Raw genomic sequence first — 26,633 nt, forward strand, 5'->3', positions numbered from 1 at the left:
CGCACTCATGCTCAACGCCACGTCCCGTAGCTTGGTGCTTGGCTGGTTGGGACGCGCGAAGATTTCTAGGCACGATCGCACTCGTACAGATTCGCTGCATGCGAGTTCCGTACGTGACATCCACGCGTGCCCCAAAGCTCCGTATCGCGTCGACTTCGGAGCAACAATGTATTTAGAGTAAAGAGGGCGCCACGAGTGTTTTTCCCTTACCATCAAAAGCGTGCAGTTCGGTAAGCGTAGGTAAGCCGGTGACGGTGGTGTCAACTGCCGCATGGTATTACCGTCATGGGTACGTGAGCCGCCAACTATGACTGGTAGATGGCACCGCCATCGCGTGTGCGCGATCCCCTACCAGAAATTTGTTGCGCCGCCCTTGGGGGCAAAAAACGGTGAAAGCTATCGTACGAAACCAGATGGCAGCACACGATGCGATCGCGCCACCCTGCCCGTGAACAATCTCCCAACTCATCTCTGCTCTCATCTTCTCTCTGTTGTAACATAACCACAAAAATTACCTACGGTATTTTACTTGCCCAACTCAAGAAGGGGATGTTGATTGTGATTTGTGTCAGATCATCTCAGCTTGTTTCAACTTGTTTCGGCTTTACCACGTTTCGCTAATGCTGGAAATCTTTTCGGTAGACGGAAATAATCAGAAATGCAAACTATGAAGTACGTTTCTTTTATTATTGACAAGCGTATACAATGTTAGTTACGGTAAAAAAAAAATGGAAGAGGATTCATTCACGTGTTTGATAATAAATTAACGGTATGATAATCGTAACATGAACACACATCACAAAGGAGAGTACATGGCGATATTTCCTCGAGGAATGTAATACAGTTCAAACGGGTCTCTTGACAAGACCTAACGTAAAGTCCGACTAATCGTATAGATGGTAGGGAAGCATAAAGGAGCGCAGTATAACTAATACAAACGGCTATGAACTTAGCTACAATAAATAATATATCTACCGTCACGTGTTATGTAAAAACGTAGAAGGCCCACGCTAAGCGATTGGTGATATCGTCTCTGTTTAATGATCCTTCGTCTAACTTGGCACAAAATAGAGCGACCTTCCCTCGTTCGTTCTTCCTTATATTCGCAATAGATAATTCCTGCCTCCCTTGAAAAGTCGCTACGCTACGCAGACGAGAAAGGATAAAAATGATTTTCGTAGAGTCTGGATAGGGAGGACGCGAGCGCTCGAAAGAGAAATGAAAAAGAAATGGTAGAAAAATACCCTCGTGTAGAGGTCACAGAAGACCGATGAAGAACGAGCTTCGGGTCCCCCCTCGAGGTCGGGAAATCGAGAAACTTCGGGCGAAACGAAGCTCTTTTCCAGATTTCCCTCCTTCGACTCGGCAAGTAGGCATCATACCTTACTATTAGGTGCTGGGCGGGCCCCGGCCCAAACATCCCCCCCGAAAACCCGAGAAAGTGGCACAGAACATTAGAAAGAGGGTGAACGTCCGATTCTTGTAGCTTTCCTCGGAGCGAAATTTAGCAAGGTCCGCGCGAAAAAGGCCGGAAAGCTGGACAAGCGATTTCGAGGCGAGTTTCCCAGAATTCTTCGTGGCGAGACGAGGCATTCCCGATGAGTTTCGTTCGACGTTCTCGATGATCGACCCGCTTAGCAAGCCGATCTTGGTCTGGATCCACGGTGAAGATCCCTAGGTCACCCTGGATCTCCCGTTTAGTACAGGTAATTCTTCGGCTCCTCCGTCGGCTGGCCGCAGATCCCGTGGTACTTTTTCGTCACCAGGCTCCGGCTGCGGCAGTTCTCGATCTCGAGGAAACACTCGTTGCTGTAGGTCATCCCGTCGGTCCCGCAGACCGGGTCGTAATAGGGTGGACATATCTTTTGGCACCCGCGGAACAGGAACCCTTGGACGCAGCGCTTCATCGGGACCACGTAGACGTGTTTCCTAAAATTTCGTCACAAGGTTATATCCACTCACGCTGCTTTAAGGTGATACAAAAGGTGCCGAGGAATTTCATCGACGTCGATAAAATAAAACACCCGTTTTGGTGGTAACGCCATTTTGGATACTCAAGTGGTAACATAAGCTTGCGCGTCACGTTACCGAGATTTATATTTATGTTGATGTCTTTTACAGTCTATGGTGATAATTATACGGAGTGAAGCGTTCCATATGTCATTTCGATAAAGTAATGATAAAGAAATCGATGTAAAACTGTCGAAATCCCGTGAACTGTTTATATTCGAACGGACTAGCGGCGCCATCTGTGACGTTTAGCTGCAACTAATTTTTTGCTTCAACAAGACCCGTTAGCCAGGGGACAAGTCAATATTCTCTTGCAATTGTTACTGAAAGTATTTCCCATATTTTCCCATCTGACTCCGTAATATTCCATTTCTACGGTATTCTAAATTGTTCGAGCAAGGTCCTGAAACTCTTCACTTTCGATTCTAAGCCCCCAAGAGGCGCAAAACAGCGAAAACGCGCACGGACCACGCCACGTTGGTTCTAGTCCATGATAAATAAATCAATTTCTTATGATAAATGAAATTTCACGAGTTTGAGAACCTACTTCAGGGCCTCCATGTTCACGTGGTGAAATTAGAAACGAATCGGTACACCTCTTTCACGACCTCTCAGATGTATGTACGGCTGACCCTTTCATATCACCTTAATGACTCTCGAGTAGAGTGGTTAGTGCGGTACCTGCGGTTGGCTCGTAGAAAGAGGGATGAAAATAAGAATAAAAATCGGAAAAAACGGCAAGACCTACCCGCAGTTATCTCTCTTCATCTCGCACTCGTTCCTGTAGAGCTTGTTGTCCGAACCGCAGACAAATTGCCGCTCGCCGCTGCAAACCTGGTTGCAGAGCGCCGTCGTGCGACAATGTTGCGCGGGCACCGGGACCACTCTTTGACCGCAGGTCTCTCTTCGCAGATGGCACTGGGATCTGAGATGGAGGGTCGAGTTAACGCGTGGCATTGCATTAGATGGACTCGCTTCTCGGGAAAGATTTTTCATACCGATAGACATTCCCATCGCTCCCGCAAACGGGCTCCTCCAAGACGTCGCTGCAGTCTTCGGGGCAGTCCTCGGTCTCCTTCAGGGTTGTACATTCTCCAACATGAGCCAATTGAATCCCCTTCCTGGACAGGTCGAAAAATAGCAATGACTAGCTGCCTCGACTTAAATCTAAATTTTTTTTTCCGGAAAGTCCCGGCGATTGCGGTGGCGGCAAGATGTCCGCCATTGCGATCGTCGGGGTCCCCCGAACAAATTCGTTGAACAACCTGACATTTGTTTAAAAAAAAACATCTAACATAATAAAACAGTGGATTAAAGGAACTGCACTCAAGTGAAAAAATAAGACGAAACAATAACATATTAAAATCTATATAGAAATAAAGAACGCGGGAGACGTCCTGGTAACCTCCGCGCCACCACACGACGAAATGATCTGCATGGAGAGTTGTTAGCCTCTCATGCTCATACAACAATAAGTAGACAAACCCGATAAACTAAACAAAGGAGTACTACACAGAATAGTTTGAAAACAATAAAAAAAAAACAACACGAAAACACTACAGTTTGAGTTGGCTGAGGCGTCTTATTGGGTACTGCAGGCCAAAACAGGCGCTGAAAAGCGCCGTCGTAACCAACCAACCATCAGGAAACTCGGTAGAGTTTCACGCCAAATACATTTAAAAGCATGCGCGAAAAGCACCGAATACTTGACGTCAGAGTTCGGCACTTCGATTTAGTAAATATTTATTTCTCATATATGAGAACTCATCATGGACCCATGTTTGGCATGATGAAAGTACGTTCCGTTTGGTAGCGCCTGTAATTATTTTTAACTTCTCCACGACTTTTCCTTCGGACTTACAGGCAAATCGCCACGTTCAGGTTGCACTGGTTCGGGTACGTGTTCGCGTCGCTTCCGCACACCGGATCCACCTCGTTTCCGCATCGTTGTCTCAGTTTCATGCACTTCGTCAGCCTAGGTCGGCATTTCTCGAAATCCATCACCGTGACCTTCCTTCTCGACTGCCTGTTAACGGGACGCGATAACGTCGGTATGAACAACGGCTAGGAATAATTCTAATAAATGCTAACGAGACGCCATTTGCGATTAAATAGCGCATCGTTGTCACGTCGGGGAGCGGATCCAGGATTTCCAGTTAGTGCTCACCCGCAATTCAGCATTTTCATCTCGCACTCGGTCAGGTATATGTTCCCATCCGAGCCGCAGGTTGGCACTTCCGGCTCGTTTTTGCAATCCAGGGGACAGGCGTTCGCCGCATTTCCGGCCGTTCTCTCCCGAGATACGCAGAAGGACATCGGCACCTCGAATACGTGTTTCCTAAAAGTTGACCGTTTAATTTTCTGACTCTGGGAGTGAAAGACATTCAGGGGACACGAAGGAGGACATCTCGCGAAACAAGACCCAGAGATCGAGTCCTGATGTCCTTTTTCGCCCCCCTGCACATTCCATCTTCCCATGGTCGAGGCCCCCGTGTCCTTTACCCGCAATTTTTCGCTCGCATCTTGCACGTATTTGAATAAAGGATTCCGTCGCTGCCGCAGGCCGGCTTGGCTCCTCGCCAGCACGACTCCCGGCAATGTCTTGTTGTCTGGCAGTGCTTCTTGTTGGTCCGCACCACGCCTTGCCTGCAATTAAATAAAACGGTCAGCTAGAGTTATCGAGGGATGCGAGAAAGTCGGCATCTCGCTTGAATTGCAACTAATTTCCGCATGATGGGAGCCTATTGAGCCGCGTCAAATTCCTTAAGGACTCGACTTGGATGATTTCGACATAGAGAAAAAAAGAAGTGGCACTATTAAAAAATCGCGTCTCTGGTCAATATCTCAAAGTCGTATACGAAGCTGTTAATTTCGCATGGGAGATTCGATCGTATGAACTCGAGAGTCGTGTTCCAGGGGTCCTTGAGTTCAAACGGATTTTTTTTTTGCATATGAATAGATTCACATGAAAAAATGTCGCGTTGTCATGAAGTCATGTCATTGGTCAACGTTTCAAAGTCGTATAAAAAATTGTTAATTTCGCATGCGAAAGTTGATCGAATGAACTCGAGAATGGGGTTTCAGTGGACCAGGGACCCGATTCTCGAGTTTGTCAGGATTTTTTTTTTTTCAAACGAATGATACGCATGAAAAATTTCGCACTGTTGCAAAGTCACGTAATTGGTCAACGTTTCCAAGTCGTATTCAAAATTGTCAATTTCGCATGTGAAAGTTGGTCGAATGAACTCGATAAGGGGGTCTCAGTGGTCCAGATCCTAGACCAGCGATCGAAGAGCATTTTGGCGAGAAACGATTCGAAACGGAGACAAGGGTGAAGACGAAGGTCCTATCCATTACCCGCAGGTGAGGAGCTTCATCTGGCAGGTCGACTTGTAGACGTTGCCGTCGCTTCCGCATACCGGGCCGTCGAGGGGCGCGTAGTCGCAGGCGACGGGGCAGTTCTCACGATGGGCCGAGATGTTGTTGCAGGGACCCAGGTGGGACAGCTCGATGCCCACCCTGCAGATCTCCACCCTGAGCATGCACTTGTTGAGGTAGGTCCGCCCGTCCGTCCCGCAGACGGGGTCCTGGTCGCCGGGGCACCGGTGCTCGCACTTGCTCCCGGAGGATCTCAGACACGCCGTCTTCTCCGTGCTCACGGTCACCCCTTTTTATTCGGCAGCCCCCGGAAAAGAAAGAATTATTCAAAATCCAATTGGTCGTCCAGGCGCGAAGATATTAAGATGATATGAAAGGATAATTATATATATACATATATAGGCACACTTGGAGTAGAACGCCGCACATCGGTGGTGCTTGAAAGGCATACTTGGAGCATTAAGGGTTAATATGCTCACTAACGCAATTTATGAGCAAACAGCGGATTTAAACTTATATACCTGGTAGTTTGGAGAAATGTGTTATAAATATTTTACGTTTTATAAATATAGAATGATCCTTTTATATCGCCTTAACCCTTTTAGTACCGACGTTAGTACTTGTAAAACGACGTTATATCGTTATCCGGCACTAAAAGGGTTAAGGTGATGGGAAAGTGGCGTCAAGGAGGTTTCACGAAACTCATCTCTGACCGGGTGTACTGAATCGATTCAGACTTTACACTATAAATCTGGAAAGTGTAAGGAAGGTCCTGAAACTCGTAAAATCTCTATTCTTCTTCTTTAAATTTATTCGTAGAAATTTTAATAATTTTGTATAAAAAATGAAATATCACGAGTGTTAAGACCTTCCTTGTAGCCTCTATATTGATGTTGTGAAGTTCGAAACGATTTGGCACACTCAGTTCGGTGAAAAGTTTCATAAACGAGACCTCTTCGCGGCACTTTCACATCGCCTTAAAGGCAAATGGTCGTTTTGACCAGGTCTCACCTTTTCCGCACATCTTCTTCCGCATCTCGCATTGCGAGGCGTAGATCACCTCGTCGCTACCGCATACCGGCTCGCCTCCAGGGGGACAGATTCGAGGACACGCTCCGAGCACGCATTCTGCAACCAAGTTGGAAAAGTGATCGCCCCAACTGGATCCAGAAACGTATGACCGTGCCTCTCGGTCGCATAACTTATTCGAACAATTGTACAAACTCGGGCCGGAAAATTAATGTACACCGTTATCCTCCATAGGCGCACGAGTCGTGCTCATCCAGGCCGTCTGCGATATCCATCATATCTGCATTATGCATTACGTTAATCCCTGAATAATTGCTATAAATTGCCTCGGCAAATAGAGACATCCAGTTCCATCAATTATCGCCAATGGTCGAGTGTCCCTCGCGATTGCGTGACCCCGGAGAAAAATGCGATTTGTAATTGCGATCGATTACGTCAATTACGTGTGATTACGGATCGATCATGGGTCGAGGGGTTCAAAATTGGAAAGAGACGTCCATTAATGGGGGGAGGGGCGGAACCGAGGGACTGATCACTCGGAAATCAAGAAAGATGATTTCCTTTTTTGAGAGCCGATTGCCTTTGACTTCATATGATAAACAATGCAATTCGGCGAGAAATGACGACCGGCCTTAATATTGTGCGTTTTCGGTGATTTCCATCGATTTCCTATGATTTCTGCTTGCGATTTCCAGCTGATTTCCGTATGATTTCAAGTGTTAAAATGCATTTTTTTTTCTTTTTCTTTCTTTTTTTTCATTGATTTTGCAAAACAATTGCGCAGCGCAATATGGCGACAAGGCTATCCAAAATGCAAGAGGGAAAGAGAGAAAGGATCGCCTTTTGTTCGTCCTCCTTTAATCTTATTACAGTCGCAAGGATATCAAAGGAGTGATTAGGCGTTCAGGGTCCGTATATCCTATGTCCATGATTTCATATCCACGATCCTTGGCAACCGATCGTTTCGAAAACCCTGGCAGGAGGCCCCTGGCCATTTTACCCCGCCCTTACTTCCAAAGTAATGTCATTATTTTTAATGAAAACCATCCTGCCAAGAGTCGGATAGCATCTCACGGTAGAGACTTTCCATCGGGGGGCAATCGTCCGTGACGGAGACCTAGGATCTCGATGATAACACGTAATCTTATTGCATTTGGGTCCAATGTATTTCGCTGCACCGGGATGGATCCGGATAAACGTCGATCCAGAACTAACGGTGATCGGCAGATTTTTACATAAAATATCCACATCTCAAGACACGTCGTCTACGTGATACACGGAGATAATTCTCAGATTCCCCGACAGATGCCGACTTGAAAGAAATTTAATTCATGGGAATTGGTAACGTAGGTAAGGGCCCAGCAAAGTCGGGTCGGCCATGTTGAATTTTTATGCCAGCGGCGAGGAAAACGCGCGAAATTCTTATAATTGGTATTTGGCTACTTTAGACTCTCAAAAATGGTCCCCACCGAGTTGGGACCCTTTCACGATTTCCTGGGCTCTTTTTGCTCCCATTCTGCTCTTTTTGCATGTCGGTCTCGGTCCAGCGAGCCCGGGGTCAAGAGCACCGCGGATTTATTGCGGTCGTTCCATACCGGAATGTATAATAAATAATAAGCTCGTACAGTTATAGACGGAATCGAAGGGAGAATTGACGTTCGGCTCGATCTAGATCCTCGATCCTGCGGGATTGGTTCCGGACCCCTTCCCAAGCGATCTCGATAAATCTCGCCTGTATTTGGCGCGGAACTCTGCCGAGGGGTCCACGACCGCTCAAAGTTTTCTCCCTCGGCAAAAAGGATCTATCTCTTATCGGGAGTCCCGTCCCGGAAAAGAACGGAAGTGGCCGATCGGCTCGATTTGCATATCTCCTCGATTTGCACTCCCAACGCGGATAAACCCATTAGGCACCATCGCTTCCGCAACGAATCGCGATCGGTCTCGTTAGAAGACCGCGTTTTATCGGATGCAGGCCTTCCCCAGTGCGCGATAGTCGAGTAACGAGTTCTGCAACGAAGACTGCACCAAGGAGCAACAATTGAAATTTTGCGCGGCCCGATTTAACCCTTTAAAGGGATATGAAAGTAGCATCCGAGGGGTCGATTGTTCATGAAACTTTTCTCTGAATTGCGCATACCGAATCGTTTCGAAGTTTACAACGTGAATATGGAGGCTATAAGGAAGGTCCTGACACTCATGAAATGTCATTTTTAATAACAAATTTTGAAAATGACTACGAATCAATTTTTCAAAAATGAAATTTCATGAGCTTTAGGACCTTCTTTATACCCTTCATATTTATATTGTAAAGTTTTAATCGATTTGGTATACCCAGTCTGGAGAAAAGTTTCATAAATGAGACCTCTGTGTCACCACTTTCGTATCACCTTAATTACGAAGCGCAACCATTGTTGTTGCGAATCTGTTCGTATGCAGAAAAGAAATTCGTACGCGTTCCAGGGATCCGATTTCCGAGTTCATATGATCATATTTGCTATGCGAAACTGATAGTTTCGTGTCCAACTTTCAAATGTTGACCAATTACGCGACTTCGCGACAATGCGAAATTTTTTTTGCGGGGAAAAAAAATCTTATGAACTAGAGGATCGGGTCCTTGAATCCGTGATCCATGCCACTCGGTCGAGCACTCCCACGACTTGGTGCACGGTGAATCAATTATGGCAATAAGTGCCGTCTGGCCGCGGCGATGAGCGAACAATGCTCGGAGCGAATTTCATCTGAATTATGCTCGTCGGTTCGTTTCTGTTCCGCGTCGAGCAGCGACACGGTGCATGGGCTCGACTCATATGGGTTTATATGGGTTCATACGGGTTCCTTTGTATGTGGACCCCCTCCCGTCGACAATGGGCGCATCCCTGGGGTTGCCGATCCTGCGGGTCGCTGAACCGGCGCATCGGATGCACCGGTGCATCCTCGCGCCGATGCATCCGGCATCCCTCCTTATTACTCTTCCTTTTTGAGAATTTGAAAGCCGAGATCTCTCTTTGAAGAAGTGGCCTCTGAAGAGCGTCGCGTGTGAGGACATACGTGCACTTGGATTTTCAGAGGACACGTGCATCCATGGGGGATGGTCACATGCACGCAGAAAAAGAATATAACATACAATAGACCATAAGAAGAAATGTGACAATGCGAACACTTGAAAAAGGGCCAGCAACATTTTTGCTATCTTGACCCCGAAATAAAAAAAAAAACGATTACTTCCTCCTGGAAGAGAAATACATTATCGGTAATGCTGTCCTTTGTTACAAGTGTGAATACTTTCTTTTTTCGGGGATATTTTTTCTTCTCGTTCGGGATCTCGAGACCTGATCCCGAAGATGGTCCCTCCGGTTGATAAGGCTACGAGGGAGGATCCATCCTGGCTTTATCTTGACGAATCCGAGTCGGGAGGACGCGACTCTTCGCGGTATCACTGCTCAACTATCGGCCGATAATCTCGATGTCAGACTCGCGCTTACGGTCCTAGATCCCAGATCGCTCCCGTAGATCCTTCCGAGCGTGGATCGTGTAAAATCAAGAGGTCGTGCTCCTTTTTGCTCCCATCTCCAGGCTCCTTTCCGCCGTACTTGCGATTACTCGCGAGTACTCGCGGGCATCGCGCGACTATCCGACCGAGCGATCTTGTTTCCTCATGGTGCATTGTTCCGCCATGACATAAAATCGTTCTCGGTTTCCCTGCGAGTAAAGACACCACTTCGTCCATTTCCATCGCAGCTTCCTAGCGCCGGTACCTTCTTCTGGGTCCTCTTCGTTCTTCCACCGTGATGTAAACAAATAATTTGGTCACAATTACTACATCGCCATGACTAAAACATTTCTACAATACGAACCACACAGATGATGAATCTAATTACACCTAATGGTAAATGTAACCTTGTCAATAGTTACGGTATCCATGATGCTACGCTACAAAGTAGCGACTACCATTTGGAATGGTAATATTAACTATGCAATGAAGTTGCAACAAGCATAACGTAAAATCGAATAGTACCTTGTAATCACCTTGATTAACCGTTTGAGTCCCAGGCAGCGCGATTGCGCTGTTCAGATTTTATGTCGAGAAAACCCAGCACATTTCGAGCGTTGTGGACAACTGACGGTGCGTCACCGATTGTCAAAGTCGCTCAGATTCACTGACCCAAGTACATTACACAGCTCCTTTTAACCTCTTAACTTACAATATCGTGTGAGAGAGGTGGTAAATCAATCGGGCCAAACGTGAACAAAACGTGTAAGAGACGTGGTATGTCAATCGGGCCAAATGTAAACAAACCGTATGAGAAGTTACGTTCAGCCAAACCGTGAAATGGGCCGATGTATGACCGACACTTTTGTTGTTTATGGCACGCGCTATTGGAATTTAAATCGTAATGCAAGGGTGTAAATAATACATCTTACAATTCAAGAAACGCTATCGCGCCGAGTGGGATCCATCGACATAAAATAAACAAAGCGCTATCGCGTTGTTTGGGTCTTCTCGTACTCATTTAGAGAAAGCGCGGTTGCGCTGTTCGGGATTCTTCGACAGTGTTTTTTCAATACCCCCTAGGACTCAAACGGTTAAACAGTGAAGTACACGTTATCATCTTCTACTATTGCGTTACTTTGGTTTCTCTAGCCGTCTAGGAAGGTGATCTCATACATTGCCTTGCAACATGGTTACGTTTATCACAATTATGGTTTTCTAAACTATTCGTTTTTTTTTTCCGTGATTGAGCCGATTTTTCCATCTCTCCTCGGCATCCTTCGGGTAATCCACATCCTTCGATTTTCACCACGGTCGTTGCCCGGTCGATTAATCGCAATTTCATCAGAGCCAGAGCATCCGTCTCTCGTCTCGCACGATTTCCCGCAACCCCGTTGTCGACGGAGGATCGTAAATCGAGCTCCTGTGCGGAACTCGAAATTTCCGCGAGGCGTCCGCGATTAAGAGGCGTCCCAGAAATCGGACAGAATCGGCGAGGCGAAGTCGCGAGTGGGAAATGGTAAGTGGATCACTGGGACGAAAAACTCCTCCGTAGAGACCGGAGAGCCCGTCGAGCGGCCGCAAGTCCCCAGAGGGAATCCGCCGATCCGTTACACGGGAGAAATTAGAATCGAGCCGAGGCCACTGGCGTCCACGTGAGGAATCCGTCGCTATGGGAAGGGAAAGCACTTTGGAGAAACCTCCGGTCTTAATTATCCCAACTTTGATTCTAATCGGAGCCCTGAAATCGGCTTTTGAAGATCCTAGGACCCTGAAATCGACTCTTCAAGGTCCCAGAACTCTGAAATCGACTTTGTAACCTTTTCAGTGCTATGGACCCATAAGTGCGTTCGACGTTTGGTCCAATATTGCTGTACGCCCTGATGAAATTCGCCTGTACGCCAAAAGGACTTAGCGCTGAAAGGGTTAAGATCCCAGGACCCTGATATCGACTTTTCAAGATCCCAAAACCCTAGATCATCACTGTAGAAAAATGGCCGTTATCTACCCAGGCAACTTCAGGCACCCGGAAAAAAATATTACGGCAATATCTTAGCCACGTGGCTCTAGTAATTGATATCAAATTATTTCCCCCTTTCCATGTAGTAACGAGAAAAATCGATCTGGGTCCTTTGCTCGTCACCGATGTCAGGTTTACCCCGAGAAGAGAGTGGAGGATTATCGCCTGCTATGTGGGGGTCATCAGCCGAGGGAACCCCAGGCTTTCCCGGAGGAGAAATCTCCTCTCTCTCTCTCCGTAAAAATGGCAAAGAGACCAAAGGAGGCTGCAGTGACATCGAGCGTGCATGCTCGCATCCTGGGAAGCCTCGATTGGAAAGCCGAGTGTCCGTAGAGCGTCCTTAGAGAAACTCGACTAATCGTGCCGCGTGCTTGATAGCCGGTAAAAGGCTTCACCTCGAGGAGGAGGTCCTAGGTCAGAGATGGCAGGGTAGGACGCGACCTCGCGAGGTTGGCACTTAAGTTGTTAAGTGCGGACTCGAGAGTCAAGTAAGTAGGTATGGAGGCGAGGTCGAGGTCATCTTTCTCCCTGGAGCATTATCTCTGCCCCCTGCCCGATGATTGGCCCAGGTCCTGGTCGGCGGTGGGCCCTAACGACGGTGTTTTCAATTTCTAATTTTGACCTGATCGAGTGAAATTACTTTCGACGTCGGCGCCCGTCATTTTCTATTTTCACGGCCATCCGTCACGTGCCCGCAAGGGTTGCGCGGGTCATGGTCAACGACCTACCCCAACGTCGTTGGGGAGATCTACCCTGAGAAAGAAATGTCCATTGAACCAATAAAATATTCCCACCAATAGTACCAAAGAAATATTCCGATAATTCAAAAATAATAATGATATGACTCAAATAATCTCGAATTAATTGTATGTAACATTTATTTCGAATTATGACAATCTCTGTCCAGTTTGACGCGTCAGGCTAAACATCGCAGACAATGGCTGATAATGACTAGGTCAGGGTTTCGCGCCTATATATATTTAATTGGCGCGAAACTCTACCGAGTTTCTAAATTCATTCGAATCAAATAATTATTATTGAAATTAATAAACCATTCCTTTGGATCGATGAATCTCTTTTTCTCAGCGAAGCGACCTCGGACGGACGTAACCAGCGAGTCGCTTCTTCTAGGTTGTCCCGGGTCATGGTCGGCGACCTGTTCCATGGCCCACCCATGAGAACGATCCCGAAGGTCCTGAGAAAATGCAGGAGCCTTTCTAGGATTCTCCGACGATCCCTTTTTTTTTCAGCAGATCACGATCCACCTCCTTAGCCATGATCCACGGGGATTGGTACCGAATTACCGATTCGAGTCGGCCGGAGTTAACGATCCCATTCCAAGCTCGTTTTCTCGTTAAGTAGGATCAAAGCCCGCGGGATGTGCGGAGGTGCCAAGGTGTTGCCATCCAGAAGCGATGCGGAATCTTGTTGCCAACTGCACGTAGGGTACCTTTTTGCACCTGGTAGCGTCCGATTGGTCGCGAACCCGCAATCGATCCTCCCGATCCTGGATCCCTGGCTTGGATCGGGTCTTGCCAACGAGAGCTCGACTCTTCCTGGTGGAGAAGTCGAGTGGTCATCGGTGGTCACTGCCGAGACCCGTTGGCTTACTTCGCTGACCTCGAGACCCAGTGAACGTGCTCCCGTGAATTTTAATCGGTCACTTGGCTCTGGCACTTCTCCGATCTGTCTTTCCTCCTTTTTTACGCCGTGGATTCTCCTCGGTTCCCTTTTCGTGGCTGAGCGCTCGTCCTGAGGCTCTTCGAGGTTCTCTTCGAACTACTCTTCAGGGAGCGGGGGCACTAAAACCAGGAGTTAGATAAACGAAAACTCGTCTCCGGGGCGATAGAGCCGAGGTTTCATTGCAAAAAGCATTGCAAAAAGCATTGCAAATAGTTATGGTCGCCGCTGGACATGACCCAGAAACTGGATTCCACGGTACCACGGTCCTTTCTCTGCTTTTCATCGCAGGTTTTGCTCCGATTTACCTGGGATGCCCGGAAAGAAGCTCGAGACCTCGCGGAGAAAATTCCCAGAGGATGCGAATTGATAAGCAATTGCACTGCCTCCTGGACTCGGAGGAGATAAGGCCTCGTAGGCGAATCTTCCGTAATCGGCGAAAGGGCCGATTAATTCAAGGCGGAGCCTAGCGAAATAGGAACACAGCCCCGGTAATTAGCAATTGAATTTCAATGGGCGGAGTGCGGAGGGTCGGAATAGAAAATCGGACGCGATGGAAGGAGGCGAGTCCGAGTTCCGAATTGCAAATCAGACGACTAGAAGATAATCAGAGAAAAACAAAATAACCTCATCTCGTCCCCGATGCCGGGAGCCGTGATTCCCGGTGGATAAAAATCTATGACAACGGGAATTTCCACGGGAGAAAAAAAAAATCGGCGAGAGGAATGCGAGTATTACTCGGGGCCAGGGTCGTGATAGAGCGCGCAATTAATTATTCATTGGCATTATTCGAGCCGTTCGATCGAGCCGCGGAATCGTCGGGCACGCAGGTGGATTCGCCGGCTGATCGATGCGGCAAACGTAACCAAAATGAAGAAGGCGAAATACTTGCGAGGCGACCATTCCAGTCTCTCTCTCCACGTAAGCGGCATTCCAGCCGGTCGCACTCCTCCGAGTATTTCTGCCTCGAGGACCGAGAATGGCCTCGGTGAAATGTGCCAAGTGCAACAATTCTCCGTGTAAACGACCGATGCTCGCACGTGGTCGGGTATTCACTTCGCCTCCAGGTTCGCAAAGAACGAGGGGGTGGACGAGCGAGTCCGGTGAACGACCATTTCCTATCCATCCTTTACCAGGTCCTGCCAATTTTTTACCATCGTGAGAAAAATCGAGACCCAACAACATTGCAATCAAGTTGAAAGTTTTAACTTTTTGGTCCATGGTTTCAAATAGCACGAATAAGGCGATACGAAAGGGTCATTCTATACATACATATAAAACGTAAAAATATTTATAAAAAATTCTTCTTCGAACTGGGTACACCGGATCATTTGAAACTTCATCACGAGATTATGGAGGCCCTAAGGAAGAACGCGATACTCGTGAAATTTTATCTTTCGAAATGAAATTTGTATTCATCGCGGATAAGAACCGAAAGAAGAGATTTTCTTTCGAAAAATGAAATTTCACGAATATCGCGTTCTTCCTTAGGGCCTTCATAATCACGTGATAAGGTTTAAAATAATTCGGTGCACCCAGTTTGGAGAATTCGGTTTTATAAATATTTTCATGATTTTATATGTATATAGAATGACCCATTCATATCATCTTAAATTGACATGAATACTCTAATTATTAAACGTGCGGCGGCCATCCGGGGATGACGCACCACCACGAGGTGTCGGTTCGTTTCCCGACAATGATGTTTTGGAGGACGGCTCGAGCAGCTGGAATCCGCGTCACGGATTGGATAACGAGGTCCCCGAATGAAGTAATGGCTTATTTCTGACGCAAGGGGTCATTGGGTTAGGAATTGCGCCTCGTTGCAGCGCAATTCGGGGAACGCATCCGCAATGGCGATCCTTTCGGAACGAGAGGAAACGCCGGTCCATTCTTCCGGCGCCAGAGATTAGAGCGTCCAAAATGTACCAAGAGGGTATTCCCTCACTTTCGAGCATTAAAGTACATGATTTTATACATGGATACATGCAATATAGAACAATGGATTTTAATGGTGGAAATCAGCTGGAAATCACTAAAAGCCACAATTTGAAGGTCGACTGTCACTTGTTACCGAATTGCATTGTTGTTTAAGGTGATGCGAAAGTGGCGTCAAAGAGGTCTCGTTTATGAAACTTTTCCCCTGAACTGGGTACACCGAATCGTTTCTAACTCTATCACGTGAATGTGGAGGCTTTAAGAGAGGTTCTGACACCCATGAAATTTCAATTTTTTAAAAATCTGTTCATAGGTATTCTCAACAGATTTTGTATGAAAATTGAAATTTCATGTCAGGACCTTCCTTATAACCTATATATTCACATTGTGAAGTTTGAAAAGATTTTGGTGCACTCAGTTTGAAGAAAAGTCTCATGAACGATTCAGCTTTCGGATGCCACTTGGCATCGTTTCGCCTCCCCTCAATATCTGAAATCAAAGGCAATTGGTTCTCAAATAAGAGAATTGCTTTCACTGATTTCGAGATGTAGAAGTGTAAGATGTACAGGTACAAGATTTGCAGGTACAAGATTTCCAGGTTCAAGATGTAGAGGTACAAAATGTACACGTACAAGATGCCAAGAGTCCTCTCCGTAGGGAAGGGATCCCCGACAGGAAAATCCTTCTAGGCGCCTTTTTCCTGTCCGCAGGTGTACCCCTCACCTTCGCGAGAACCCTTTTCCACCCGTAAGTGCGCGTTCTCCTAAGTGCAGGCCCCCTTTTCCACCTTGTGCACCGCGTGCGAACGCATCCTCCGATCGATCGGGTGGCGCGCAATGAATAATTTACATTTTCTAGCGGCGCGTCTCGCGTGTAGAGACCGCCGGCATACGAGAGAGGACCACTTCGATGGCATCTCGTGCTCTCGCTCCTTGGGGCCCCTCTTCTTCCGTTGCCGCTTTCGAGCAGCTGACTTCTCCGCCGGGGAATGCGCCGCCAGATAATATCACCTTTAGGGAACACGCGCGGCATGGCGATGCACTTTACTCGTTTAATGGACGTGACTCCGTCATCCGGGCTTTTTTATGCCCTTCTCCCTTTCGCCGGTCCTTATCTCGGCCTTTCTCATTTCGATTTCACTTTTGGCTCCACCGGATCCTAAAAGCTACGACGCTCGGCTCGACTTCACTTTCCAGGGCCCGAAAGCGTTCCCAGGGAAAACTGTCAGTGAACTCGAATTCGTCGACCTTCCTTATCTACTCTTGCTTCTTCGAGACCCTGAAGAGAGGGCCGCCAGGAGGGCTCGTCCTCATCGGAGCGCCCGCTCGGCCGGCACGACTCGGCCCATTTTGCCCCTTTGAATGGCACGGCCATTAAGACGAGATTACGAGAACGGCCCCTCCTGTCGATCACTTTTCGACCCGAATCCCCTTTGGACGTCTGCCCATTGCCTGGCGAATCTCCTCCCGCCTTTCGGAGGTATCCTTTCTCCCGCTGGACCATAAAGGCGGATGCGCGCGCAGATCGAGCTCGCGGAAATCGCAAAAACCGTTTCATTCTCCTTTTTCATAACGAGCGGCCTTATTCCGCTTCTCCTCGGATTTCAGCGACAAAAATTAACTTTCTACCCTGAGGGAAAAATTTCAGCGAACCGATGAGATATTCCTTTCAATGGTATCGATGAAACATCTTAATTATAGGAATTAATTATTTCACTCGAATAAATTCGACGCGACGTTTCTTCGGAACGATGACAATTCATCCGATGTTTACGTATCAAGCGAACTCGGGGAAATTCACCTGATGAAAATTCAGTTTTCTTCACAATTTGTCTTAATTTCGCTCGACTGATTTTTTCGTTCTAACGTAAAGCATCTATCCGACCGAAGAATTTATTTCCTAGAAAGTGAATTCTTCTCGCAGGGTGTATTAAAACCCCCCCAGATTTCATATCACCTCTTTTATCGAGTTGTCGTATAACTTACGTAGACGGAATTTTCGAATATTTCCCAGGAAATGTGGAAATCTCTTAAGAGTCGTTTTCGAGCCGTGACCCTTTTCCTTCTCTCCTTTCGACTCGATGCGTGCGTCTCGCCCGTAAAGGCTGAGACGCGTTAAACTTGCGGAAACCGACACCGTAGCCAGGCGGAAACAAAACTACTTCTCGGCGAAGCTTATATGCTGATAATGTCGAGAGGTACCGTACCGAGAATAACCTCAAAGAGCGGGAAACATAATAAATGAGATGCCATCGAGGACGATTCCTCGCTAGAATTGGAAAAGTCGAGGGGCTATTCACTTGGAATTCAAGGAGAACGATTTCTTTCTTTGAGAGCCGATTGCCTTTTACTTTATATAATAAACAATGCAATTTGGCGAGAAGTGACGTTCGGTCTTAAAATTATGAGTTTTCCGCGATTTCCATCGATTTCCTATGATTTCTTCTTGCGATTTCCAGCTGATTTCCGCATTATTTCCTGAGTGAATTGCATTGATTTCATATGATAAACAATGCGACTGGGTAACAAGTGACGTTCGACCTTACAATTGTGAGTTTTCGGTGATTTCCATCGATTTCCTATGAATTCTGCTTGCGAAGTCCAGCTGATTTTCGCATGATATCAATCATTAAAATCCATGATCTGTTGAGTGAATACTCGGGAAAGAAGTAAATCGGAAGTCGATCGGGGTCGTCGCTCTAATCACATCTCCTCGGAAGAGGCCTTGAAGCGGATATCCGTCTTCAGGGTAGAAGGAGTTTAATCATCGTGCAATGACTAGGGTCCCTTGTACGATACTACGACGCACGATGTCGCCGGATTAATTTAGCGACGTCTCGAGCAGTGCCCTATAATCGTAAAGAAGCAGACCGTTCCTGGCATAACGACGGACGTTAACAGGAAAGATGGCGGCAGAAAGGCACGGGATAGTTATTACCACCGAGCGTACAGAACCAGAAGGTCCGATGGCCATTAAAATCCGAAACTGGCGAAACGAGGTAATCAACGCCTTCCCCGACCCTTCCCCGGAGAATGCGCGCCGAGATTCCGCCAAGGGAATCTCCTAAAACCATTCAAATAGAATTCCCACGACATCCCTCGAAGGCTGGACTTTTCGCACAGGATCTTGGAAGATCTCTGGAATCAACAAGGCAGGTGGATCGACACCCTCCTCGGGGTGGAGAAATCATCGGATCAACAGGTGGAATGGAGACGACTAGCGAGACGGAAAGGACTCGAGGGGCGAGGCTCTATTCGTAATCACCTTTTAGACGTAATGGACTCTCAAGTGAGTCTCTTAAGAGTCCCTTGATTGGGCGAAACGGCCCCGGTGGAAGTCGCGGGCGAGCCGGCCAATCAGGGGGGAGCAAAAGCCGAGGAATTAACCTCGCGCCTTGAAGAACTAACGGAATTGAGTTACCGGTGAATGGGGCCGAACTGTTAAAAGCAAAGGGGAGGACGAGAGCCACTCGACAATCGACTTTTTGCCCCGTTAACGAATGGCCGTAAGCCCGAGGCTCCGAGCCAAATGAACAAAAACGGCTCATTGACATACCGCGTCTTTCAGCCGCGCTTATTCCCTCCGAGTTCCCGGTCGACCGGGAACCCGAGGTGGCTTTGAACCCGACGCAAACGGTAGGATCCGCGATTACGGTAGAAAGCACAGGAAAATAAGGACCCTGAATCGGGAGAACCGGACCTAGCCCAACCTGTTCCAAACGCGGTCTAAACCGAGGCGAACCGACCCGATCCTCCCTAGGCAGGGCTGAATTGAAACTAACTAAACTAACCTAAACTAACCTAACCTAACCTAACCTAACCTAACCTAACCTAATCTTATCGACTTTTAGACCGGGCTAGAACGGCTGGATTCGCGCGCCGTTAACCCAGATCGGCCAATCGCTCCTCCCCGGCCTGATTGGCACGCGTCCTGAGTTTTCCCTTGGGGTCTCGATCGGCCTCGATCCCTATCGCGAGTGTTAACGAATTAATTACGGCCGAGCAGCGATCGTGTAAACGCCGAGATCTGCGCTGCCGATCCACGCGACCAGGCCAAGCCAGGCCCGACCGGTTCCCAGATCGGTCGGGGCGATCTGGAAACGCGACCGCGACTTTTGCCAGCCCGACTTTTGCCCTCTTTACTTCACCGCCTACATTATTCTCGGTTTCTTTCACAGAGAAGGGAAATAATGCCGCGTGAGAAAATGATATCGTGCACAAAGACCGGACGGTGATAAAGATGAGTAACTAATATTTACGCTCGAAACCGACTCGATATCCTGAAAAAAAAAAGTTCCTTGAACCAAAGAACCATTTCTTTGAATGGTAGCAAAGAAATATTTTGTTAATATACAGGATAAATAGTTCACTCGAATAAACTCTGATAAATTGGCTCAATTCCGAAGAAACGTTGCATCCAATTTATTCCAGTTTGAGTAAAGTAAATATACTTTGAATTGACAGAATATTCTTTTGTGGGAGTACTCATTGTTTCTTCGGTTCGAAGAAATTTCTATCTCAGTCTAAGACTCGCTTCGAGCTGAGATGAAAAAATTCGGTTGATTTAACGAAATATGCAGCGCTACTGCGAAATCCTGTGTATTAGGAAGAGTTAAGGAATTTTGTTTAAGTCAACGATATAATTTTTCTTCTCTACGGAATAATTGTTTCTCGCAATTATGTATGATTCAGGCAACGATATATACGTCAACGATGAAACGTCAATGATATAAACGTCAACGATATAAACGTCAACGATATACACGTCAATGATATAAACGTTAATGATACATACATAAATGATATACACGTCAACGAAATACACGTCAACGATACATACGTCAACGATGTACATGTCAACGATATATCTTTGTTTCAGTCAACCGATCTTTTTTCTCAGTGCGGTTATCTCGTCGCGATAAAGGCGATTTCCGCAGCGGGACCGAGGGGCTCCTCCAAAATCGGCTTAAGATTTTTGCCGCTCGTAAAGCTCGACGTGGGCAGTGCCACGTCACGCGGAAAGGATGATTTCTAAGATTCGTATCGTCGAGGCCCTACGCGCCTGCCGGGCCCGACCGGTTTGGCGACATAGCGCTTCGTGGAACCTGCACGCGAACAGTTTTATTTCCCCTGAAATCTTTTACGAGCATCCCCGTAACGAACCCCTGGGCCAAGAAAGAAAAAATGGCTCGACCTCGAGGCGGACTGCAGCCGAAGATCTCGAAGACCCCTTCGAGGTCTGGGGCTCGAAACGAGTCGACCTATCCCGCCTGGAAGATCGGCTCGTCCGGGACGCCTCTCGGCCGATTTTCGGCTCCGAGGACGTCTTCGATAAAGATTCGCACCAGTCGTGATTCTTTAGCAAGGGTCTCGTCCGGAGAGCGTCCAAGCTGGATAGACCTCGAAAAATTCCATTTTCGGCTCCGAGGACGTCTTCGATAAAAATGCGCACCAGTCGTGATTCTTTAGCAAGGGTCTCGCCCGGAGAGCGTCCAAGCTGGACAGACCTCGAAAAATTCCATTTTTGGCTCCGAGAACGTCTTCGATAAAAATTCGCANCGTGATTCTTTAGCAAGGGTCTCGTCCGGAGAGCGACCAAGCTGAACAGACCTCGAAAAATTCCATTTTCACCTCCGAGGTCGAAGGTCTTCGATAAAGATTCGCACCAGCCGTGATTCTTTAGCAAGGGTCTCGCCCGGAGAGCGTCCAAGCTGGATAGACCTCGAAAAATTCCATTTTCGGCTCCGAGGACGCCTTCGATAAAAATTCGCACCAGTCGTGATTCTTTAGCAAGGGTCTCGCCCGGAGAGCGTCCAAGCTGGACAGACCTCGAAAAATTCCATTTTCGGCTCCGAGGACGTCTTCGATAAAAATTCGCACCAGCCGTGATTCTTTAGCAAGGGTCTCGCCCGGAGAGCGTCCAAGCTGGACAGACCTCGAAAAATTCCATTTTCGGCCCCGAGGACGTTTTCGATAAAGATTCGCACCAGCTGTGATTCTTTAGCAGGGGTCTCGCCCGGAGATCGTCCAAGCTGGACAGACCTCGAAAAATTCCATTTTCGGCTCTGAGGACGTCTTCGATAAAAATTCGCACCAGCCGTGATTCTTTGGCAAGGGTCTCGCCCGGAGAGCATCCAAGCTGAACAGACCTCGAAAAGTTCCATCGGTCGTGGAAAAGGAGCGCTCGTCGCTTCTTTCTTCCCGAGAGAGAGTTCAGGGGTGAGGTGGAATTCCGTTGGGAGCTCGAAACACCCCAGGGGTTCTTATTTTCGGCCGGGATGCCTCGGGGATCGGCGCCGAAGTGGACGACGGTCTTCTAAAAAAATGACGACGTGACTGACAAGGCTAACAGCGTTCGTTACATATTTAACGGTTTAACGAGCGGCCAATTTCGACCGAACGCGCCGTGTACTTACGCGAGGTAGACGGTCGCTAAAGTGTTAACGTAATACCCGGAGGGTGCTAATAAAACCACCTCGAGGTACCTTTTAAAATTGTTAGTGCCGGACAAAGACCTTTAACACGTCCCGGCCCAGGGATAGGCGTAGCATGTCCAGGATAACGACCACAACAACCGCCGGTAAAAATCCTGGCTGGAAAGCACGCAACTTAAGCCGCTTAAAAAGCCCTCTTTTAGCCGCCGAATGAGGTCCGCTCTCCTCTTCGGGGAGGATCTCGAAAATTCATTCCTCTCGTCGAGCGGAACGGTGCCAATCCTCTCCGGTCTAGGTCCCCGGGTTTCCAGGGTCGCGGTAAAAATCGGCACGCGAAAGCCTTTTCTCGGTTTCCTCTTCTTTTCCGAGGCAAGAGGATCCTCTTAACACGTTCCTGACCGGTCACGAGTTAACTCGTGCCGGAACTTCAAATGAGGTCCGCTCTCCTCTTCGGAGAGGATCTCAAAAATTCATCCCTCTCGACGAGAGGAACGGTGCCAACAGTTTCCGGTCTAGGTCCCCGGGTTTCCAGGGCTGGGGTAGAAATCGGCACGCAAAAGGCTTTTCTCGGTTTCCTCTTCTTTTCCGAGGCAAGAGGATCCTCTTAACACGTTCCTGACCGGTCACGAGTTAACTCGTGCCGGAACTTTAAATGAGGTCCGCTCTCCTCTTCGGAGAGGACCTCGAGAATTCATCCCTCTCGACGAGAGGAACGGTGCCAATCCTCTTCGGTCTAGGTCCCCGGGTTTCCAGGGTCGCGGAAGAAATCGGCACGCGAAAGCCTTTTCACGGTTTCCTCTTCTTTTCCGAGGCCGGAGGATCCTCTTTCGCCGGTGTCCACGCCCCGGCATTTTGTCCTCTTCTCTCTCCCCGTCCTTAATGCGACTTTAATTCCCGGGTGCGTTCCATGGCGTCCGCTTGTTTTCTGCCCATTTGCCGGGCAATTTCTACAAGAAACACGGCCACACGCCTCGATAGGCACATTCCCGCCCGTCGATGCCCACTATGCCGTACTTCTTCCCGGGAAAAAGAGTCCTCTCCCTCTTTTTCCCCTTTTTCTGTCCCACTTCCCAGTTCGCACCCGAGCCGCTCGAATTGGCCAAGTCGGGCTCTAAGTCCCCGATCCAGGAGCTGCTTGGCATTTTTATACGTCCCTCCCTGCCCGATTTTTTCCCCGACCTGGGAAGCCAAGACTAGTCTATTTCGGGCCAGGGAAGCGCGATTCGAATCTCATTTCGCGTCCGCTCCGAATCCGAGGCCGATGAACTTCCAACTGCGAGAGGGGCCAGAGGGAACCGAGAGAGGCGATCTTATCGGGCCCAAGTTCAACGAATTTCCGCCTCTCGGCCTTCCTTTCCAGGGCCCGCGAAACCCGGGGCAGTGTCCGGGCCCTGTTTTTGCGGGGGATTTAAATGGAATTACCATACGTAATTAGTCGGGAGCCTCGCCCATCCTCGCCTTAAATTACGAGGGCGAACTGCGCTTTTATTCTTCAATTCATGCGGATTTTTTTCCCATACAAAGAGATTGGCATGAAAAAAGTTTCCCATTGTTGCGAAGTCGCGCCATTGGTCAACATCTGAATGTCAAAACTGCCAATTTTGCATGCGACGGTTGATAGTATGAACTCGAGGATTGGGTCCCTTAGCTCCTATTTCTAAATTCATACGAATTTTTTTTTGCATACGAAAAGATTGGGATGAACAAATTTCCCATTGTTGCGAAGTCGCGTCATTGATCAACATCTGAAAGTTGTATTCGAAACTGCCAATTTCATATGCGAAAGTTGATAGTATGAACTGGAGGATCAGGTCCCTGATGAGCCCCAAAAAACCGGCGACCCTTCTGGGATCCTATTCTCGAGTTCATACAATCGACATTCGCATGCGAAGCCGACAGTTTCGTATACGTATTTCAGATGTTCATAAATGACGCGATTCGCGGACAATGTGAAATTTTTTATGCGAATCTATTAGAACGTGAAAAAAAAATTCGTATGAACTAGAGGATTGGATCCCTGGAATCCGATTTTATCGTACAAACGACTTTCAAATGTTGGCCAATTACGCGACTCCGCAACAATGTGACATTTTTTAATACGAATCTGTTCGTACGCGAAAAAAATTCGTACGAACTGGAGAATCGGGTTCCTGGCAAGGAGGTAAAAAAGAAGTCAATGTACACAGTGAGTAGTTGAATTTCATGGTCGACCCTTATCGCAGTGGTTTCATCACCGATCTTATACATTCGATTCCCTTCTCGGTGGGTTCCGATCCCCTTGTCTAATTAACCGAACAGGATTAGACACTTATGTCTAACGGGTCGGTACCGTTCTCCGAAATCGTGTCCGGGAACGACCAAGAGGACTGCGATCGTTCCAGCCTCCAATTTCTAATCGACGATAATCACTCCCCATGTCGTGCCAACCGACTGCACGCATTCCTTATTATCTCACGATAGTTGCCTACCCGTGATATCCTGCAATTGATTATCCAACCTGTTTTTCCGTTTGCAAGATCATTTTATTTATTCAGCCTTGTACGGGTGACATGTTGAATTCAAGCTTAAGGCATCGTTCAATCGATGGAGGAGAGAAAAAACAAAAGATTATTAATTAAACACGGTCGCAACGTTTCATTTCTAGGATGGTCTGCTTGAGAAATGATGGATAATCGCCATCGCTAACGAGTATCCAATGATCCTTTAATTAATCCTGCCCTGCAAACACATGGGACCTCATAAGGTCCCGCTTACGTTTCCATTCCGTCGAGTGATTCGAGAAGGAGCTCGTGAATTTAAATTACACCTGGCCGTGTCGGCCGGGAATTAATTACAGGCAATATGCAGAATGAAAGAAAAAAACCAAGAAAAAAAGAACGGCGAAGCATCGCTAATGAAATCCTGTCCTTTCTCCCCTCCCTTTTTTCCCCCTTTAATACGGTGGATACATCGCGGACGCCGAAAGTTATCGAGAAGACCTTCTAGAGTATAATTAGGAGTTCATTAATTTATGTTTGAGATAGGCAATAGAGGAGAAGAGGGGATGAGACTTCTAGCGGGTTCAAACACCTCCCCTGGATACGCGATTTGAATCGTCAACCTCGACGATGAACCTCGAAAAGTGAGCCGGCTCTCTGGGTCGCCATTGGAAAGCAGATCTTCTGGAATCGTGGAGAACGAGATCCAAGAAATGAAGAAAGGCTCGAGGAAGAGAAAGGGAAAGGGAAGAGCGAAGAATGGGAGGAAGAGAAAGAGGCTCGGCCGGCAGGAAAGTCGGAAGGTCCGCGGCCCGAGTTCAAGGTCAGGGTTAAATTAATCAAGACCCCGAAGAAATCCCTTCTACAGGTCAACCGTGAATTCCAAAAGTTGCCGAATTTAAATGTCGAGCCTCGCCCGAACGAAGAAGAGTCTCGAACGCTTCTTTACGAGGAAAAGGACTAAACCCTCCGAATTCCCGAAACCCCGAAGAGCCGGTGATACGAGTAGGACTCGAGATCGTTGAAATCCGATTTAGGAAGTCCTCGCAGGGATTGAACTCGCTCAGGAGGAAGAAAAGGTGGAAGAGGAAGCGGAAGAAGGTCGCAGGCCCCCTCGGGCCGGTCGTTCCGAAGTTGAAGTTCAAGGTCGGGGCCGTCCCGGGATGGTACGAACCTTGAAGGCAACACAGGAGGAGGATCCCAGCGGCGATCCGGAGTCGCATCCTTGGGCCGTCAGGTGCTGAAGAGAGTCCTTGGCGTCTCGCGGAAACGAAGGGACTCGAAGGCGAGACGAGTCGGAGGAAGAGGAAGAGGAGGGTAGAGGAGGAAGTTGCCCTCTTCGACCTCTATCGTCCTTCGAGGTCCACGAACGACTGAGGCCGTCGGGCCGCTGCCGGTCCGGCTATAGCCTCCCCTTCCTACTTTCACGCACCGTGTGCTCCCATTTCCATCGACCATTACCGACCGAGCCTCCGAGTCCGAGTCCTAGTCCTCTTCATCCTCCTTCTCCGGGCCCCGAAGACGGGGACCAGCGGATACCGAAACCTCCGCCACCTTTCTAGGCCACCTACTCTCAGCTGGCCTAGTACGCCCCGCGATGGACCTTCCTTCCTCCCACCTCGAAGTGCTCTCTGTTCCTCGGCGAAGGCTTCGGCATTGTTGGGAAGGACGAGTCGACGAGGTCTCCGAGTTCGGTTCCCTCGGGATCCTGAAAATGGCCACGATAAGCGATTAGTCCAGATCTATCGTGACCGGTCGGGGCGATACCGATATCAGCTGGAACCCACTGGGACCAGTTGATACCCCGATGATGGTCACCGGTTGGTGACTCGGTACCAAGTGATTATGTCCACCTAATCTCGTAACTCACCATCCAAGGGTCTTGCTCACTGTTCGATTCTCTTCGACTTTCAGTCCCCGGTTGGCAGGACGGTGTATCCGTTCTCCGCACGAGTACTGTAAATTACGGAGCTCCCCGCGCTTTCTACCGTGCAAGCTTCGGCTCTTCTTATTTCCTTTCGTTCCTTTTTACGAAAGGTCAGCAAACCGCCGAGACCCGACACCTTTGCCTCCCCTCGGCGTCTTTCTGGGCCACCTACTGGCCATGCCCTCGTCCTCTTGGCCCGCGGGAGAACCTCTCAAAGAGGTCGGCCTCGATCGCCTCGATTGCTCCAATTT

At 48.1% G+C, this 26,633-nt stretch overlaps 1 protein-coding gene across 1 annotated transcript; it reads right to left on the reverse strand.

Annotated features, from left to right (window-relative positions):
- Positions 1–801: 801 nt before the first annotated feature.
- Positions 802–25,815, reverse strand: LOC105702596 (agrin). Its single transcript, XM_012430274.1, has 9 exons — positions 25,630–25,815; positions 6,400–6,516; positions 5,368–5,677; positions 4,513–4,656; positions 4,178–4,348; positions 3,872–4,036; positions 3,009–3,131; positions 2,759–2,935; positions 802–1,929 (listed from the first exon to the last, which is right to left on the reverse strand). The coding sequence occupies exons 1-9, from the start codon at positions 25,676–25,678 to the stop codon at positions 1,698–1,700; spliced, it is 1,488 nt and encodes a 495-aa protein (XP_012285697.1). The 5' UTR covers positions 25,679–25,815; the 3' UTR covers positions 802–1,697.
- Positions 25,816–26,633: the final 818 nt, after the last annotated feature.

This window comes from Orussus abietinus, unplaced genomic scaffold (assembly GCF_000612105.2).
Source record: "Orussus abietinus isolate OABI.00-Male unplaced genomic scaffold, Oabi_2.0 scaffold489, whole genome shotgun sequence".
NCBI classification, from domain to species: domain Eukaryota; kingdom Metazoa; phylum Arthropoda; class Insecta; order Hymenoptera; family Orussidae; genus Orussus; species Orussus abietinus.